General features: G+C 36.1%; 2 protein-coding genes across 12 annotated transcripts; one reads left to right on the top strand and one right to left on the bottom strand.

The window, feature by feature from the left end:
- Positions 1-319: 319 nt before the first annotated feature.
- On the bottom strand, positions 320-4605 carry LOC121873494 (transmembrane protein 177-like). Of its 2 annotated transcripts, none has more exons than XM_042377095.1 (5): positions 4434-4605; positions 2692-2833; positions 2143-2351; positions 1197-1664; positions 320-900 (listed from the first exon to the last, which is right to left on the bottom strand). In XM_042377095.1, the coding sequence occupies exons 2-5, from the start codon at positions 2708-2710 to the stop codon at positions 661-663; spliced, it is 936 nt and encodes a 311-aa protein (XP_042233029.1). In that variant the 5' UTR covers positions 2711-2833; positions 4434-4605; the 3' UTR covers positions 320-660. The 2 variants fall into 2 exon arrangements, with proteins under 2 accessions (XP_042233029.1, XP_042233022.1); XM_042377088.1 differs by having other exon boundaries at positions 2143-2371; positions 4434-4600.
- A 1019-nt stretch (positions 4606-5624) lies between these two features.
- Positions 5625-19183, top strand: LOC121873432 (unconventional prefoldin RPB5 interactor 1-like). 10 transcript variants are annotated; one of them, XM_042377038.1, is made up of 10 exons: positions 5655-5735; positions 8759-8836; positions 9722-9867; positions 10732-10839; positions 12538-12679; positions 13277-13426; positions 13910-14141; positions 14295-14740; positions 15615-15745; positions 17008-19183. In XM_042377038.1, exons 3-10 carry the CDS (start codon positions 9727-9729, stop codon positions 17134-17136), a joined length of 1479 nt encoding a protein of 492 aa, XP_042232972.1. In that variant the 5' UTR covers positions 5655-5735; positions 8759-8836; positions 9722-9726; the 3' UTR covers positions 17137-19183. The 10 variants fall into 10 exon arrangements, with proteins under 10 accessions (XP_042232949.1, XP_042232972.1, XP_042232998.1 ...); XM_042377064.1 differs by lacking the exon at positions 5655-5735 and adding an exon at positions 6098-6115; XM_042377033.1 differs by lacking the exon at positions 5655-5735 and adding an exon at positions 6340-6480.
- The last annotated feature ends 522 nt before the right edge of the window (positions 19184-19705 follow it).

The raw sequence follows: 19705 nt of genomic DNA, 5'->3' as shown, positions 1-19705 counted from the left end.
AGTACCTGGTTCATATATACAATACAGTATTAGTTTATGTAAGCAGCTCTTAAGTGTTATTAGTAGATACCTTTAAACTAAAAATTAGAAACTGTCCAGTACTATGACACATGAATGACCAAGAATTAGTCATGAGTGGTATCAAGGGAGGCTGCTTCAAAAACCCTTTCAGTAATTAAGTCAATCATACAGTCAGGATTGGTATTCATAGAGGTGAATGATGCAGGTATAAATATCTGTGATCACTGTCATAGGTGTACAACACACAGCTAACTGAACACATAAGGAGGACACCATCAGGATGAAATAATACATTAAGTTTTATAATAACCCCAGAATGAGACTTTATTAAAAAAAACAATTATGTACAGTAAAATATTAAATGTAGGCAAGGCAGGTACAACAGGTCAGATAATCTATAAACTGTAATATAAATAATGGTCAATAAAACTTAAAGTTCTGAGGGATTAATATGGTTAGCTTTTAATACACTGTGATCCTAGTTCTTTGGCTGGTATAATATTGTTTTTATTTCAAATAAATGACTGCTCATAGATATCTGTACCACTGATGCAATTATCTCTTGCAAACAAAACACTGCTATGAGAAATATGGTATTTTGATATTTAAAGAATAATTATTTACATGTTTACTGTTTATCTATGCATTGACCTGTTCTGTGGCAGGAAGACAACTCTGTGCTTGTGTGTCTTGTGTCTGAGTATCTTTCTTACAACAACAGTCTTCTTCCTCTTGTCTTGTATCGGAAGAACAGCTTTCTGTCTCTGACTCAACAATGACTGATGGGGTTCCTTCAGTGCTTTTTCTGTATTCCTCAACTCGGGTCTTGAGGTATGCTCTCCGCAGGGAAAAGGGGATGTGTTTTGTTCGTATTAACACCTGAGAAAAAGAAATACCTCATTTTCACACAAAACACTAAAACTTAGTTATTTCCCTTAACAAAGCTGTATCCATGCATTTAGTTTACCCATTATATTAAGCATCTCTACACCAAATCCTTCTTTGTACTGTACAGATTAGGTAAAAATAAGATAAGTCTATATTGTTACACCATAATGGCACTCACATGTAGTTCCTTGAGGATCAAAAATCATTCTGTTTTCTGTGTATGAAATAATGTACTGTAAAATGAAAGGGATAATGAAGTAATGTAAAGTGTTGCACCTGCAGCTCACCTGGTCATTACCATAAGCAGTGTACAACTTGTCACCTTCAGTTCCCATAAGAGATCGCAAGGCAACGTTTCGTTGCAATACTTTTTCATAATACTCCAACCCACCAGTAGCATATTTTTCACCCACATCAGCTGCAGCTCTATCAGCACTTGCCTCGTACTGAACAGTAGACACATCTTTACCGAGACTCCAGAAGGCATACCCAAATAACGACACTAGCCCGTATAACATCACTCTTAAAGAACGAGGTTTTGCGTAGAAGTTAAATCTAGCATTAACCCCAGAACTCATCATGTAAACCATGCCCACTATTGCAGCAGTGAATGCACCATTTGCAAAGGGTTCAAGTGTGGACAGACTAGTAATCTCCCGGGCAATAGCAAACTTCTTGGCATCTTTACTGAGCACAAGGGACTGCTTTAGTGACTCTCCCTCTGGAGTGCTCCAAGGAACTGGTTCATTGTTGACCTGGTAGGGATAGACATTATCAGCTGGGATCATAGGAAGAATATTTTTGGAATTTCATATCATTCTAGACGAGCTAAGAAAATTTCCATATGCATTATTTAACCATACAAAAAAAAATAACTACAATATAAATGTGTTCCAGTTTTTCTACATCACTTTAACTGTCAGATTGGGTTACCCTCACTTAATATCTCATCCAGCTTCTTCTGAAAACTATTTTAAACATTTATTTCTTTAAATCATTTCTTATAACTTCCTTGTTTTTAATTCAAGCTCCAAGTATTTGAATGTATTAAGCACACTATTATACAGTACAGTACAGCCAAGTGAAGCTGTTTTAGAACAGTTTAGTATCTGTATTTTCATTACTCATAAAAGCTAAATTTATATTTTTCATGTAGAACAGATTCGAAAGTTTTCATTACAGTCTTGCAGTATTAACAAGAACATTTCATAAAATAAATAACTTCTTACTCACAGTTATACCTGTGTGGACAAATTCATCAATGGTAGAGTATTCAAAGTTGACTGGTATGCCTAAAATTCCTCCAGACGATACCTTTGTTGACCCAGCACGGAAAATGTCAAAGCCATAGGCAGTGTACAAGGATATTAGGTTCCGTTCCAGTTGACTCGTGCCAAGATCATCCATAACCTCATCAATTAGTGAGGTCACATGTTTTTTCACTGGAATTGGGAGACCATTTCTAGAATAAAAATAACGTAGCATCAGATAATTATTACGAGGAGAGATGTTTAATATAACTAACTCGTCCAAAACAGACTAAGCAACAAGCCAAAATTGCGATAAATATTTATAAAAATTATATTATCTTTTCAAACTGTTAATATAAATTTAATTATAAATACAGTATAACTAAACTTAATATAGATATACCCTGTACAGTACAGTATTTTCTACCATGCTCAACTGCAAAAATTCCCTAATTTTAGTCTTCAAATAATTGTTTTTAGGACTACAGTACTACAGGTCAAACAGATCCAAATCAGAAGCAGTTTACATTACCTATATAATCTGGTGACATCTTTATATTTGTTGATAAAGACAGTATTAGGGAGGTAATACACAAGGAAGCTGCCACCTGCTCCTGCCACAGCCAAGGCCCTGAACATTCTACGGCCAGCTCCACTTAACACCCAAGACGTAGCTGGAAAATAGTCTTTATTTGATACCAGTGGAGGTATGATAAGTAAAATTGGATCACCTGAAGATTAGGCACCACATAGTATTTCACCTGATGATTAAACACCCTAATAGTAAATGTAATTCTGGCAGGCAACTAAAAAGGTACAAGGATAGTCTTAAGACAAACCTGAAAAAGTACCAAATCGACCCCCCCTCACCTGGGAGTCGATTACTCCTAACCGTAACGCTTGGAGGAGCACCACACAAGAAGGTGTCAATACTTTTGAGTTAGCCCGACTGCATAACGAGGCAAACAAGTGCCAATGCTGGAAAGACGCTGCCGCCACCCCTCCCACACTAGACGTAGCCCCCCACATCGCTGGATAATCATCATACTTGATTGGATAATCATCATACTTGATTCCAAGTGACAGCAGAGTAGTAGTAGTAGTGTGTGTGTGTTATATTAATATTATACTTGTCATCTGGGCCCTTTCCTGTCCAAGTTGAGGGAACGGAGAAACATTTGTCGAGTATTTCCACCTGCAATTCAAAACCATTCCTATCACCAACTATACTGGTCTTACACCATTCTACCCTGCCATTTCCTCCTTATTATGGGGTGTGTGCTTTCCTTGATTGATGTCATTTCCATGGACAATTTACATCCGGATGATTGTCCGTTAGGTTAGAGGTGTAATGAGTAAATACGACACATTAAACTGGCACTTAAAATGATATTTGTGAACCCATTAGAATTTCAGAGTGACCTTAATTGAGTTTTATAATAGGCAGTGGATATTTTTGCCGTGACCGGCTAAGTTCCTACAAACGCTATTTTACCGTGAATGTGCTCTGATTGGCTAATCGTCCATTATCGGGGAACATGAGAATGATATGTGACCGTGGCAGTATTTGGCATTTATTTCGCCGTGAGTCGATTGATGTGTAGCTGTAAACATACCTAACCATATTTCTGTTGTGCTTGGAAACTTATCATTATAACAGAGGCAACATTTACTAGAACTTAATAGAACCTGACCTAACCAACCAAAGAAACCCACCTAACCTTACCTAACTTCCTAGCCGGGGGGCGGACCTCGTCATATTAAACAGAAAGTACTTTGCCAATAAGAGCGCACTCATGGTAAAATAGTGTTAGTAGGAACTTAGCCGGTCACAGCAAAACATCCACTGGTTTTATAATATATGTAATGAACTTCATAATTTTACTATGGGTTTAGTGAGTCAAACAGGTTTTTACCGTGAAACTAGAGAACCTGATAGACATTTAAAAAAAAATAGTGAAGCCAATGGATTTTAACGAGGTCAGTTAACCTGGAAAGTTTTTACGTTAGAGATGGTGTATCTGATAGGTTTTTGTCGCCAAAGTTATGACAGAGATAGGCTGTGAAAATGTATTGTGATCCTAATAGTCATTTATCCTGACATTAGTGAGACATGACTGGATTTTACGAAGTATACTGGAACTAAAACTTACAATAATCTACTCACAGGGTGTTTGCAACGAGATTATTGTAGGTGACATGACATATGAATGTAATATGTAGAATAAGGCTTGAAATTACTCAAACAACATGGCCATATTAATGTATATTTACCATGTTTGGTTGTCATTTCATAAATATAAATACAGTATCGAGCAAGATACCGGAGACACAGTGTGCTTGATGTGTCGACTGCTGTTGTTGATCCACCACCACAGTTTGTAACCTCGTACTATACTTTAAAATTTTCCATGTACTTATTCCTCATTTTTATATTATGTGTTACTGTCAAAAACCAATTGGTGTTTTATTATAATTGTATTTATTAATAATTAAGATAAATTTGTGATGTGAATCGATCTGAAAACAAATCCCATTCTTTTGGTTTATCTAACTTACTCAATTTCCCGCATTACGATAGTTATATTTTGCCTTATTTTAGATATTAAGTTATTACTGGTGGCACGTTCTTCACTGAAGGACCTTACTCATTGGTTAATATTGTTAGGAAAGATTTATCACTGGCACAAATCACCAGTAAATATTGTCCTAAGATCCATTATATTCATCAGGGAATATAGTTCTCAGGAAAATATTGTCCTAATTCACAGTTTAAATAAATACTGTATTATACAGAATACAAGAGAGAGAGAGACCCTCACACAGTCATTATGTTACACAATAGGCATAAAGGGGCGTTACCCAACCCGGAATTATAAGTTGAATAAGAGACAAAATAACTCGCGCAAGGTTACCGGATCTTTAATAATTGATGAGGTCAGTGTACAACAGGTATAGTGAGACCATCAGCCGTACTGTGATTGGCTAGACCTCGTGACGCTATGCTTGTAAAGCTGGTGATAAGAATCAATGCTAATAAGGTTATTGAAGGTAAACTAACCAATCTTACCTAATAAAATCTTACCAACTGTAATAACTATTCTAACTAATCCTAAACTATTCTTACCTTATTCAACCTATCCAACATATAGGTAGGTTATTTAGATCAAGGATTATCCCAGTTACAGTAAATCAAATGTATAGAATTTAAATGCATTGGTGAACCCAGTTTGACTGTGAATCTGTCATTTTGTATATAAGAAACAATTGATAATGTAACTGATTTTTGCTAAGTACCTCCACTCACCATATACCTGTCACTGTCAGTCAGTCTTGGTATAGGTAATTGTACCTCACTACACAATGAGCTTAATAACTAAATTGCTACCTGTAATCTATACACAAATTTACACTTCCTCTTCCGTTTTTTTTATTATACATACGACTCCTGAACGTTGAAATTCAGTATAGTTCAGTGGTGGGTAAGTGAAGTTCTGCCTGTGGGTCTGTCTATGATTTATGTGAATGTGCAGTATATATCAGTATGGGGTGGACATTATGTTGCATCTCTTCATGGTGAGTATAAATCAGGTTAAATAACATTTATTGTGTTATTATAAAGGAGAAATAAAATATATTCAATTTTATGGGCGTTATGAATTGATTTCAACATTTATTGTATGTATAAGATTAAATACTGTGTATAAAGAATCATGTTTATAAGTCGTATTGGATCACCTGAATATTAGCCCACGAGTTTATTTCACTCGATGATTAAACACCTTAACCCTGTCTAGGGGGTTAGGTTAGATTATATTATACGTACTAGGTTAGCATTAGAGAGGTTAATCTTAAGGCAAAATAAATTGGGGTCTAATCTTCAGGTGATCCTTGCATTAACTGAACAGAAAACGGAGGTTACTATCACACGTTAAGAAACTCAATACTGTCCTCAGGTGAAGTCTTCCTGTAGTCATCAAAGTCATCAACTGTGTCACCCACAATACCGATAATTGTTTTGATTGGCGTATCTTTCAATATCGTAGATTAATTCTCTTAAAAATATTGTTTTGTCAGGTATACGAAGTTACAGAGATGTATTCTTATACAGATATTATATCATTATTTAGAAATATTATATAATTATTTATGAAAATATAGTATTAAAATTTATAGTTTACAAATATCTTTAAAGAAATAAATATTGGAATGTCATGGTTGCTGCCCTAGAACAGCTGATTCAAAAGGCCTGCGTGAAGAACCTAGAGTGAAGATTGGTGTGATCGGTTCATTACTGGGTATAATCTCTTGGTGCTTTATTGTGAGTAATGGCGTGTAAATATATAAAGAAATTTATCCTGAATGTTGATATTTTTGCTTCTGTAGCATTGTGCTTGAGGCAAGATTTGTCCTCAATCACTGGCAAGTTTTAGGATGGAATTGGTATTGCGTGCATGTGTTCAAGGAGGTCACCATTTAGTTTGTTTAGTTATTGTTCAGGGTTTGTTTATTTAGTGTTCAGGGTTTGTTTGTTTTAGAGTTCTATGGACCTTTAATGTTATTGTCTTCCAACTTCTTCATAAGATACAGTATGATAATTCCCTTTACCTGTCAGGGTCTAGTTGATGATAATAATATACAGTAATTTGTTGTGATAAATACTAAAACTAGGACTTTCTATTTGGTTACTGGGAGGAGTGTTAAAACCTGACTGGGACCACACGGTGATGATCAGTGTGACACACAGTATAAAGAAAAGGTAATTGTTTGTTGCAGCTATTCATCAATACTGTAGATTATTAAACAAAGAAAATCTTGCCCAGCTTGATCCATAATCACTCCAGAGTTGGTCGCTGTGACTAGAAGTATTGTACCGGTTAATACTCGTCTATTGGCTGTCCGCAGGTTCCCGTCATGTTTACTTGAGGCTTTACCCCTCACTTGGGTCACTTGTCTCCTCCTTTCCTCCTCCTATGTTAGGTTAGGTAGGTGGGTCCGACTAATTACCCAAATGTAGCCAAATATAGCCGGAATGAAGTCAAATAATGGTCCTAGATGAATAAATCGGACTGCCAATCACTTCTCGACTAGTATTTGGTGTCACAAAGTCACAAAAAATTGGTAAACTTAATTTAATGTGAGTTAATAGATCGAGTGCATGTACCTAACCTAATCTAACCTAACCTAACCTAACAACACAAATCAGATTAAATTAAGTTTACCAATTATTTTTTGACTTTATGACACCAAATAATAATCGAGAAGTGATTCACAGCCCGAATTATGCTTGATTTTTGTTTATTGCTACTTGTGTTTCTTATAAAGAATTCTGCATTTTTTAGCAAGTTTACTGGGGCACATTATTTACACTCTTGAAGGTTAGGTTAAAGAGAGCCAGGGGATTATTTTATTAAAATAGTCTCTCTGTTTCATCTGTTTTAAGGATGAATTATTGTTGAAATTAAATAAAAAATTTTTTATTATCAATGACGTTAAAGAAGAATGCAGGTATGAATATATTAAGGGGTCAGTTTTGGGGAGTTCTAGAGTACGGGGTACAGGTACAGGTCTGCAGAACACCTGGGATGTTTAATAGGGTCACTGTGTATAACAACCTTCTCATCTGGGACACAGTGATGAGAGGCAAGTGCACTGCTGGTGCGCACCACCATGTTTATCCGGTTAGGGAGAAAGAAAAAAAATCGAGTTAAAAATGTTTGAAAAATATATTGTATAACCTATCGTTTATCTGGTAATAGTACCTAATGAAAAATCTTTACAGAAGAAAAATGCCTGAAGTGTAAAGCAAATGTTAAGGAGGAACAGCACTTCTCGTATTTTGTTTTCTTCCCAAGTTATCCCTGCAAATAAAGATACCCTGTACTCTGTGCCAGTCGTTTACCCAAGTGTTTCCCAGCAACAGCTATTAACAGTAAATATTGTCGTAAGAAATAAGTTGAAATGTATTAGTATCATTGCTTTCTATTATAATACTTAAATACAGACTGTACAGTAACAAGCTTGGAAGATTTCTGTTTTCCAAGACAGTTCTTGATTATTGAATGGAGAAATACCCTTTGGCATTATATTACCTGTACTACTAGGTAGATTTTGCTCATCTAATTCAAACTTAGGGAGTTGTGACTGAGGAAAGGTCCTGATCTGTTACTATTTTATGTGAGGAAGCATTATTTCAGATTAAAATATGGTGATAGCAAGGTATTGGAAGGAGTAAAGCTAATTAGAAAGATCTATTAGAGTTTACATTGCAAAAAATCTTATAAGATTTGAGCTGATTGGGTAGCACAGATTCTGAAATGTCATCAACAGCTGCACTCTGCTTCACAGACACACAATAGGCCATATTATTTAAATCAGTGACTTGTTCCTCTCATATAAATTTACTTAAATCACTTTCTTTAAATATAGTACATGGTAGTTTGATTTAAATAATAGCAACTTGGATGTAGACACACCAGTCCAGCAGTTTAGGAGAGAGACATCATAACCCTAAAATTATTGCTGTATAGATTTGATTTTATCCATCAAGTTGAAAAATGTTTAAGTATATCTCTTTATAACCTCACTTGCCTTATCAGGGAGGTGAGATCAAGGAACCAGTCTTCCTGGAGGCAGTAGCAGAGTTGTTCAGTGTCTTGCAGTCTTGGAGTCTTCTGGTAATTTGCTGTGTTTGAATAGTTACAGGGAAGTTTTATTGTACAGTAGAGTGTCTTAGAGTATTGTAAGTTCTTGGTGTTAGAGTCCAGTACAGTATATAAAGTACAGTACAGTATGTCAGGTGACACTAATATACTGAGAGAATGGGAAATTAAATAATGATATGCAAAAAGGTTGTATTACGGTATTCATAGGTGGATTGTAGAAATGAGAGGTGAAGACCAAAGAGGTGGAAGGATGGAGTGAAGGATCCTGTACAAATGATGGTGATGAGTGTGGCGTCAAGTGGATGTTTGAGAAGGGCGTGGTGCAGATGAGTAAGGTTGCCTTGTGTGAAGTGGTGGAGGTTAACCAACTTTTCGGGCCTTGTGGAGGGGAAATACCATAGCAGAATACATCTTTTTATAATAGGCATAAAAAAATAATTAAATCAAATGAAAGGGAATTGTTTGTTCATTTGTTCGTATCCGATCATCCTAGGTGTATTGGGGGAAAGGCCTGAATAAATAAAAAAGATAAATTAATATTTTTGGGGGGGGGGATGTAGAATAAATGTAACTATGCTTTTGTTCTTTATTTATTACATATTTTAATGAAGTTCTATAATGTTATTTTTGTAATTCCTTTTTTGGATCACCTGAAGATTCTCCACCCCAGCTTATTTCCCCTAAAGATTAACCACACTAATCCTCACCTAACCTATCCTATCATAACCTAACCTCACCCCTCCTAAATAGCATTAAGGTGGTTAATATTTAGGTTTAATAAGCTGAGGGATGTAATCTTCAGGTGCTTTGCTTTTTTATTCTATGTTGTATGTATTTGTCAAAATAGTTCTGAAGTCTTAGTATTTCATCTAGAGTTGTGACCCTAATTATTTTCAGACGTGATGAAGAAAACATTGTCCCCCATACAAGATGAAGGGAAAAATAGTGGTGGCAGTAGTGACGGCATAGATCCATCCGTCACTCTGCGGACAGTGAAGGAAAGTTTGGGCAACTTGGTTGAGCTTCAACAAGTACATAAAGAGGTATGATGATTAGTAACATTCTTAACTGATTTTAAGTTTGTAGGAACTATCGAAGATAAAATTGAGCAGTTATTGTATTCTTCACATATTCTGTCAGAAGGGAATTTAAAAAGGCAGAAATGCTAATAAAAATGCAGACAACGTTTACCCAATAATTGCAGCATTTGTGAAATTGTGGGTACCCCACAAAGCAAAAAATAATTGACAGATGAAAGTACATTTTTTTTCTCATGTAAAATTGAGAATATAAAATTTAGAAGCCACAAAAACCATATACACTGTACAGTACTGTAAAAACTTGGTACTTAATAGGGGTGGCAAGTTATGAGTCTGAAGTGAGGCAGAGAGTAACTGGCAACTTCTGAGCAATGGTTGTTCTGATGCAAGAGGTGGTTGTGGTGGTGCAGCGGTGGGTTTTTGTGGTGCAAAGTAGGTGGTATTGTAGGTGTGGGTGAGGGGCCACTGAAGACGGGAGAAGGTTGGGATGGGGAGGAAGGTGATGAGGCATAAACAATTCCAAATCATTCCATGATGATGATAGCAAGTTGATTTGAGTCTCCACCAGCCTTGTGTCTGACTCTAGAGTGTCTACCAATCATCAAGTTTCGAGCCTTAGTATGATCTTTGGCTCACAAATTTAAATTCATGGCACCAAAATGCCACTTGTCTTAAAATGATGATACAGTATTGCAGTTTCAGTAAATTACCCGAAGATGATGATAATAATTAAAATGGTTAATATGATGGGGACAAGATATGGTAAATTAACACACTGTTGTAAAGAGAGCAATTGAAAGACCAGTGTTTAGGGGAAATGTTGTATATTGATTTTTATTAATTCAGCTTAAATTTTTGCTTTTTCAGAGACTAAGAATAATTGAAGAAGAACTAACAAAGCTTCAGAAATTCCAAAAAGATTATGAACAGCTTTTAAAGAGGCTTCAAACTCTTCCAGATAAAACTACACATGAGGCAAGTGCTCGGAACTCTCCTTTACAGACAGTTAACGTGGGGCAGAGTTAACTTTGAAAAGGAATTTTAACCAAACTCTAATATACTAAGCTTGATCATAAATGTACAGTCTCTTTCAAGATTCTTCGAGCACTGCTGGAGACAGCTGGCAACTCAAGGCCGTTTGTTTACTATAGTACGTAGTATAGAAACAATGAAGCCCAACCATTAATTAAGCAATGGGGAACTAAGTAACCAATCACCAATAAAATTTTACATTCATTCATAATTTTTACTACATACTAAAGTAAACAAACGGCCTTGAGTTGCCAGCTGTCTCCAGCAGTGCTCGGGGAATCTTGAACGAGACTGTACATTTACTTGCTTCTCTATCCAGTGGCATTTCTAACTTACATTGTGATGGGATTAAGCTATGAGGTAGTGGCAAGAAGCAGTGAAAAATAGTTTATCTCAATTTAATTACTTTTGTTTAGTTTACCTCCAACTTACCATGGTCAACTCTCTAATCAACTTTATATCCACATCTCTAGCTTACATTATTAGGACTTCAACTCTTGTGATCTGTCTGCCATTAGACATTTAAGAAATCTGTATGTAACAAGAGTCACCCCCACCATTTTTCTGTACAAAAATATTTATTAATCACCATTCTTTACCTCCTTTACACTTCTTCAATATGAAGTCAACAACTAAAGATGTTGTGACACATCGACACCTAATTCTACCTTGATCTCCTAAGCCAGCCAAGAGTCCTCACCCACTCATGACATCATTCTTTTCTGTCCATGTTTACTTCTTGTTTTATGATGAGCAGACATGACAATCACTATTTGTATACCTGGAATGATATGTTTTGGTGGTTGCACATCAAGTGGGCCCTAGTACTAATACTGTATATCTTAGCCCCATTTGACTCCAATTGAACCTAACCATCAGGATTAGGACCCACTATGACTAGGGGCCAAAAGAACTGAGTCCCACTCCTCCTACTTAGATTAGGTAAAGTTGGGGCTCAGTCGTTTGTTTTGATTACTGCCCGACTCCTCGACTGTACTAAGGCTGGAGGCAGTCAGAACAGAAGTAGATGTGTCTTCTCATCTATGTTTCTTAGCCTTCCATGAGATGTAGCTTAGTGTCCAGCTCCACAGTCTCTCGGCCTTTTTCCTTTTCATCGTGTTCTTCCTGTGTTGTATACCACTATGAAGGTGTAAATAATTTGTGGTTTAACAACATCCCATGCTACTTTATTCTAATACCTGTCACCAATTTTTTTAACCCCTATATTCCTAAAATAAATGTCTCTCTGTAATCAGTATTTAATTATTTAATGTATGTATGAACAGTAGGTATATATATATATATACTGTGTGAGGTCTTCTATCCCTCTGGAAGGTACAGTATTAGTCACCCTCGCTGTGTTCTGAGAGCTTGTGAATCTCCATTCTTGTACCTTATTTTTTTACTTTGTTTTTAATGTTTTCATAACATTCCACCTTAAGGAAACAAACTTGCTGACTTTTTATGACTTGAGAATTTTTAGATAATCCAAATTTCGAGAGAAAATATATGGTTTGTTACTTATAAAACACCTGTTCAGTAATCTCAAAATATTCCTAATTTTCAGTGAAAGATACAAATGTGTGAGCAATAAGCATTTTATCCAGTACATACATTTTCTACTTGTCTCTTGATTGGCAGGTTATGGTCCCCTTTGGCAAGTTGGCGTTCATGCCGGGTCATTTGGTTCACACTAACGAGATCTTAGTGTTGTTAGGCGATAACTGGTTTGCTGACCGAAGTGCAAAACAAGCGTCAGACATTGTTCGACGGAGGTTAAAAGGTGTGGTGTGTTTTCTAATTATTGGATTATTTTACTTGTCTGAAATTATACAGTATTGAAATTTTACTGCAAAGAATTAACTTCAATATACAGGTATATTTTATCTCCTTGGGTACATTGTCAACCCCCTGAGTACTGTACAATAAATCAGCTCCTTAAGTACAATGACTTGACCCCATAAATACAGTGACTTAATTCCCTCAGTGTCATAAGGCCTCAATGTAACAAAACCATGAGTATTGGGGCACATTAGACCAGGACCCCAATCCTAATGGTTAGGTTGGGTTTGGGCCATTGGGTTATTTTACAAATCACCAAGTTAAGAAAGACTGTAGGTGTGTCGAGAGAGAAGGATGTAGTAGATACTGGAGATGTGAAGATGCTTGTGATTGGCCAGCATGAGATAGATTTTAGAAGAAGTAGAACTGTATTAGAATTGCACTTGAAACTCGACTGTTACTAGAAGCATTCTCACCTCCAGTCAGGATAGAAAATTAATTTATGAATCTTTTAGAGTCTGGATCCTGATGCAACACGGTACACTCAGAGTCCAACTTTTCCGTCTCAAGACCGTGTGCTTACTTGAAAGTGTTTCAGACTGTGACGAGAAAATCAAAATGGCTGAAGCCTCCAGAAAAATACACACTAACTGGCTGAAGGAAGCTGAGGAGGTGATGACTGGTGAGGCTGGCAACCAAATGGATATTCTGGAGGAATTAACTGAGGACGAGTTTCAGAGGAGTCAAGGTACGGCAGACATTAGTTTGAGCCGGTAGTGTCCCATGGCTCGGTGGCAATCATTTTACTTTACAGTAAACATTATAAGTTGTGTGTTCTATTGAGAACATATTTCAGAATGGGTCAGATAATAAAGACAATACAGTTTTCTATATCTTGTATTTGTTGTTATTTATGATTGCTGTATGTTGCTTATGGGAATAAAAAAAATCGGAAAGAATAAAGGTTGCAAGGTAATTTTCAATCACTTATTTCATGTATTATTTGCTCACAGCACATTCATTATTCCTTGCTTATGCAATAGTTACCCAGTGTTTAGTGTTCATGCTCACTTGTTGTATAGGATATTCCTTTATATTGGTGGCCCCATAATTATGATAACTTGTAGCATGTTGGACCAATCATTTTGCAGGTGTTTTTATATTTTTTTATATTAATTTATATCCTTATAATTATAAATGTGATAAATGTGCAAGTTTTATATTATTACAGAAGAACACAGAAAAAAGGTCACCAAGTATTATGCACAACTAAGAGAAGAGGAAAGACGGGCTCTCAGGAGTAGTGAATCAGATCCTACACCAGGAACCAGCACTTTGTCAGAGGACAGCTGTACGTCCAGTATTGATGAAAGGTTTGCAAATAATCTAACTGAAAAGGATAGGCAGACGTACGAGGACCTCATGAAGAGATTAGACCAACTTGCACTGCAGGAAGATGAAGAGTATGTTCACCTTTTCCTCAATGTGGCTGCATGTACATAATAATTGTAAAGACATTCAGATCTTTGAAAAATTTACTGTAAAAATCAGTATTATGTCTGAAACTATACTATTAGTTTATGGGTATTTTAATACTATGCTGTCTTGTTTTCCAGTACTGATGGGAGTGATGAAACTGAAGAAAGTGATAATGATCAAGAAATATCTGTCGCTGGGGAAGAAAAAAAAGTGAAATTTGATGCTCAGATAAGTGATAGCGCAAGAACTATAAATAGTGATGGTGCTGAAATTGCCCACGAAACACTGCTGTCAAAAAGAGCAAAACTGAAAAGGAGGGTTTCTTGGGCAGATGATGTGCGGCCCCTGTACACAGTAATCCCAGATGATGAGAGTGAGGATATATATCGCATTAAGTACTCTAGTGGGCCGCTCTCCCTTCCTCTAGAGCCACCTGGAGCGGAGGGAGTTGACACAGCAGATGGTGGTGTAGAGAGTATTCAGAGTCCTTCAGATATTTATAAGGTGTTTGGTCTTGGGGCATCTGGACCTGAGCCACCTCCCCGAGGGATACTGAAAAAATCGACATCTCTTCCAGCTCAGGGTAATGTATTGGATATACTATTCTGTAGTACTGTAAGTATAATTATTGTAATTGATATGTGCCACATTAATAGGTTTATTTCTTATTATTTCTGTTAGTTGACCAGTACAACAGTGCTAATGATGATGTACCTTAATAATTTCGGTAGGTTGTTATTTGAAGGTTTAAATTACGGTAGGTTGTATTTGAGGATAAATATAATCTTACCAAGCCTGTGATAAAAATATTTTAAAAGATCAAGACTGTGTAATGTGTTAAGATACTTTAAATTGTGCTCCAAGAAATAAATTAAAATAGTGAAAGGCATATCATAAGACAGCAGATTAAGAGTCAGAAGTGTTGGAGCAAAATTTGAGTCTTGGGCTGGACTCTTGTTTGCTTAACTTTCATTAATTTATATTTTTCTCTGAATTAGTGGATGAAATAAGTGAGTAGAAGCCAGCAGTAATATTGTACATAAATGATGAATCTTGTCATCCCCTGACTGAAATGGTTTGGGGATGTTCAATAGCATAGTTACAATGCTGTGTGTGCATCTGTCTATCTAGACAAATAAGTCCAACATAAGAATTAAATTTGCATATGGTGTACATTGTAACCAGTACCTACATGACCATTGTCAGTTTTGTTTAGAAAATATTTAATGGTAATGTAAATGTTATAGTCCTTGAGCGTTTCATTCACTGTTCATTTGGAAGCTTCAGCCATTCCACTTCTGGCTCAAAAGTTGTTCATGTTGACAAAAGAAATAGAGAGTTTGTAAAGATATAGACAGGTTAAGAAAGTTCCAGGGTCGAAAATGTTAAAGACTGTCAAGGCAAAACTAAATACAGTTATGATAATATATAAATTTTTTGTGTGTGTGTATTTACAGGTGATAATTCAGATGTGCAGGATGGGTGGTGTTGTCCCCCCAAACCATTAGATATTGATTCGGAAACCCCTGAAGACCTTCCTCCACCACCCCCGTCACCACCACCAAAGAGGATGCACTCAATAAAGCCTGTAAGTTTTACTTCATTGGTAATACTGTACATATGTATTATAATCAGGGTTTTAACTTGGAAATTTTGGCAGGGACAAACTTCACCATCAGTAATGGTTTAAGTTTCATACAAACATCCCCAAAATATTGATTAAGCCTTAAATGATCGATCAAGAAAGCTAAGATATGAAGAGACATTGGAGATAATTGGTAATAGGCTGTGCAGATTATGTGGAACATTTACTTGTCCCAGGCAAGTGACTTTTGAAATTTACTTGTCCAGACAGATTTTTTGGAGGAAATCTGCTTGTCCAGATTTTTTATGGAAAAATTAAATGGACATTTTAAAACATTCAGATTTATTGTGTGTATCATAGGTCATTTGTGTCTGTGTAAATACATTTTACCCTCACCCTTTTTCATCCAGTGGACAGCTGCAGCTTCCAGCTGTAATTAGTGGCAGTAATGTCATGTACAGTACACTACAGTAATATCATAACTCCTGTCACCTCACACCTGCAGGGTGTTTGGGGAGATGGAGGTGGTATCTGTGATCACCTATCATAGCTACCACTCCTCTATAATTTGGTGTCAGTGGCAGTATCCCTGGTCATGTGAGGTCATAACTCCTGTCACCTCATGTCTACAGCCACTCAGTTGACACAGAATGACTAAAGGCAGGTTGATGGCTTTATGTAGAGATAAATCACCTGCACCTGAAACACTGATGACAAGCAGTTTGTTGATGGACCTCCCTTAATAAAACATGTACAAGGAGATGGGGTCATTCAGCACCTGACATATTCCCTAGTTATTTACCTCTCAAAACATTAGGTTGTGTGTCAGGCAAGTGCCGGGCACATGGACTTGAAAAAAAATCACTTGACTGGCCTTTAAATGGAGGAGTTTTGAGAAAAAAAAATTTCTATTTCAAATTTGCATGTCAGTGATGAGATTAGGAAGTGTGTTTTAGTGGCAGTGGGTATATGTTAAAGATATACAGTACAGTTCTGTATATAGTATAGCTTAATAATAATAATAATCATACTGTACATAATTATGGAAAACAGGATATCATTTCTGAGGAAGAGTGTGTGTAGTCAGTTGTGACGTACTGGACGATGGTTTTGGGGAAGCTTATTCAGTAAAGAAACATGTTATTTACCTAGGAATAGATTTAGGTCGTGAATTTAGTTTAAAGATACTTACTGGTATCTGTTTGGAAAAATGAAAATACAGTATAGTACAGTACAAGGATAGTAAAAATGTTATGTTGTTACAGGCATTTTCATACCGAGTTTTGGAGCACAAGAGTGACAAGGCTGAGGCTCTTGATGATGATGACACCACTAAAACTGAAGAGCAGCCCAAGAAGGTGTCCAAATTCAAGGCAGCAAGAATGAAAAAATAGGTATTGTCAATAAATTTGGCAATAAGTGTTGAATTTCATTACCAGTTGAGGATAAATACTGCACTGAATATGGATATTGTCTATTATTTATGTGTCTTCCTATTGTTCACATGGCTTTTAATGTTTAAAAGTTTATAGTAGTGTGGCAGTAGATCACTAGAAGGGTATTGAATCCTTCTTTACTGCAAACCAAATCCATGTTGGTTGTGGTATGCTTGTACTGTGATTTGCTTTGTAGTTAAGAAGATGCTAACCTCTTAGGCCAACATATAATGCAAGAAGCTTGCTATTAGCACAAGTACAGGCACAGTAGTGATCTTTTAAACTAACCATTTCAATAATTTTTGATGAATATTTGGCCAAATCGAAGTAAATTGTCCATTTCCAATTACATAGCCATTTTAGGGTAGGGTGGAAGGCAAATTTTGTTTCCCACTTTTTTTTTATTTATACAGTTTATTTAATGCAATCTGGTTAGAATTCAGTGTTTCAACTTTAATTTTTTATGAGGATCTGACAATGAAAGTTTTTTAAATACTTGTTCAAATGTATTTTACCTGTGTTTCTGAAAATTTGTTTATGAATTTGTTAATTATTTTCGCTTTCTACAGGTATTGTAATATTTTTGGGATCAACATGGAAAAATATGGTCAGTTCAGTGACTGGAAATGAACATTTTAATGCACCTGGTCTTATCAATAAATTTTGGTAATTTTTGTCAAAAAGCAATACAGAACAGTACTAATAAATACTTTTTTATGCCATCTTCTACTAAGCATGGCAACATCACTCCAGGTGAGGAAGGATATTGTAGTATAGCAACTCAGCATAATTTAGCAATTATTCTTCAACATATCCAATAGTGCCCTACCATTCCTGCTTGATCCTCCGGTTACATCACCTTCTCATGGGTTGTGAAGGCAAAGTATAATCCCAGCACAATGTTCAGTGTAAAACAAAAAATAAACCACTTTGCAATGTTAGCAATATATCATCCTACCAATACATATCATATATCTTTGTGTGGTCTTTTTCTCACCCTCTTCTTAAATACCTATTGTAGTGTAGAAGGTGTCAAGGGAAGGTTTGACGCCCTTTGACCTATCCTTCATTGGTGACTTAACTTTTTCTGATCTTTTCCACCCTGTAATTCCATTCAGTAGCTTGTACATTCTCAGCTGGTCATAATTTTAAGGTCAGTGCTATACCATTCCTTATACTGTACTTGTGAATATGCTCCCTGTTATCTGTTTTATTTATTTCATGGATCTCCTGAGCCCCAAGGTACCTTACATATAGCCTGGTATTATAAGCTGGTGCTAGATCTACCTACAAGCTCAGAGGTCTTGATCCTGAAGATCACCAGACCATGTTTGTAATTATGATGTAATATTTATTGGCAGGTGATGGATGTAGGTTTATGCATGCTTAATGTGTATATGTACTGTACTGTGCTTATGTAACAAGAAGACAAGGATGTTTAGAAAATAGTGAAAGTAATGAAGGTTATGTGACAAGGAAAAAGTTACAAAGATAGCTGTTTGGTAGATGCCAAAAGGAGTATTAGCTGCAAAAAAATTATCTTTTTGCCCTTTTAAGCCTCTATGGTGTAGTGGTGCAGTGTGATGGATAACTCTCCAGTCTTACTGCTGTATTATACGTTACTTTATTGGTAGTCCTCTTCCACAATAAGGCCTAAACATTTATATATAGTGTACCCATTGCTTCTTTATTCTAGTATATACATCTAGAGTCATTTATTAGCATTTATTACTTGAAACACCCAAAAGAGCAGTGTCATCTGCAGAGAGTACTGGAGGTGATTCACATTCCATATCTCCATCAACAAAACTCAACTCTCTCCATTACTCTTGCTTTCATATCTCTTATGACCCCATCCATGTAAATATTGTATAAAACATGCACACTGCACTTCCTTGATGCAGTAGGGACCATGGAACCCTAGCTTTAAAGGCTAGTTGTAGAGTAGAACATCTGTTGATGTTCCTTGTAGAGTCGACCAGCAATAAAGGCTCCTCATACATATGATCAACTATATAGTATCCTCCTCACTCATATAATCAATCAGCTGTAAATACTCCTTACAGAGCCTTGTAAATGCACCTTAGAGGAAAAGTAGGTAAATAGTCCCAGGTGGTACACACACACCAGGAATTAATTACAAGCTGACAACTGTGTTCAAACTATTCATGTTGGTGATTATGAATATTACCATATTAACCTACTAACAGCAGGGTTAAAATGACATTCCTGTACTGTTTAATCATACCTGTCATCAAATCTATTCACTGAGTTGTCCCTTACTTAAAGACAGAAGATATTTGAGGCAGGATGTTTTGAACTGTTGAAGGTCAAAGAACATAAGGATGGATAATATATTAGTACCTCCCATTAAAATTCAGGTCTGTCAAAGCAATGTAACTGTTAATAGGTTATTGAGTATTGTACTTGATGTCTCATAGGTCACACATCATAAGAAAATTAATGTTTTTCTCTATTTTTCTTTTTAAATTGAGATAATCAAAACAAATCAGCAGAGATGGTAGAG

The sequence above is a fragment of the Homarus americanus genome, unplaced genomic scaffold (assembly GCF_018991925.1).
Source record: "Homarus americanus isolate GMGI-L3 unplaced genomic scaffold, GMGI_Hamer_2.0 scaffold55640, whole genome shotgun sequence".
Lineage (NCBI taxonomy): Eukaryota > Metazoa > Arthropoda > Malacostraca > Decapoda > Nephropidae > Homarus > Homarus americanus.
This window is presented reverse-complemented; position numbering and strand designations above follow the sequence as displayed.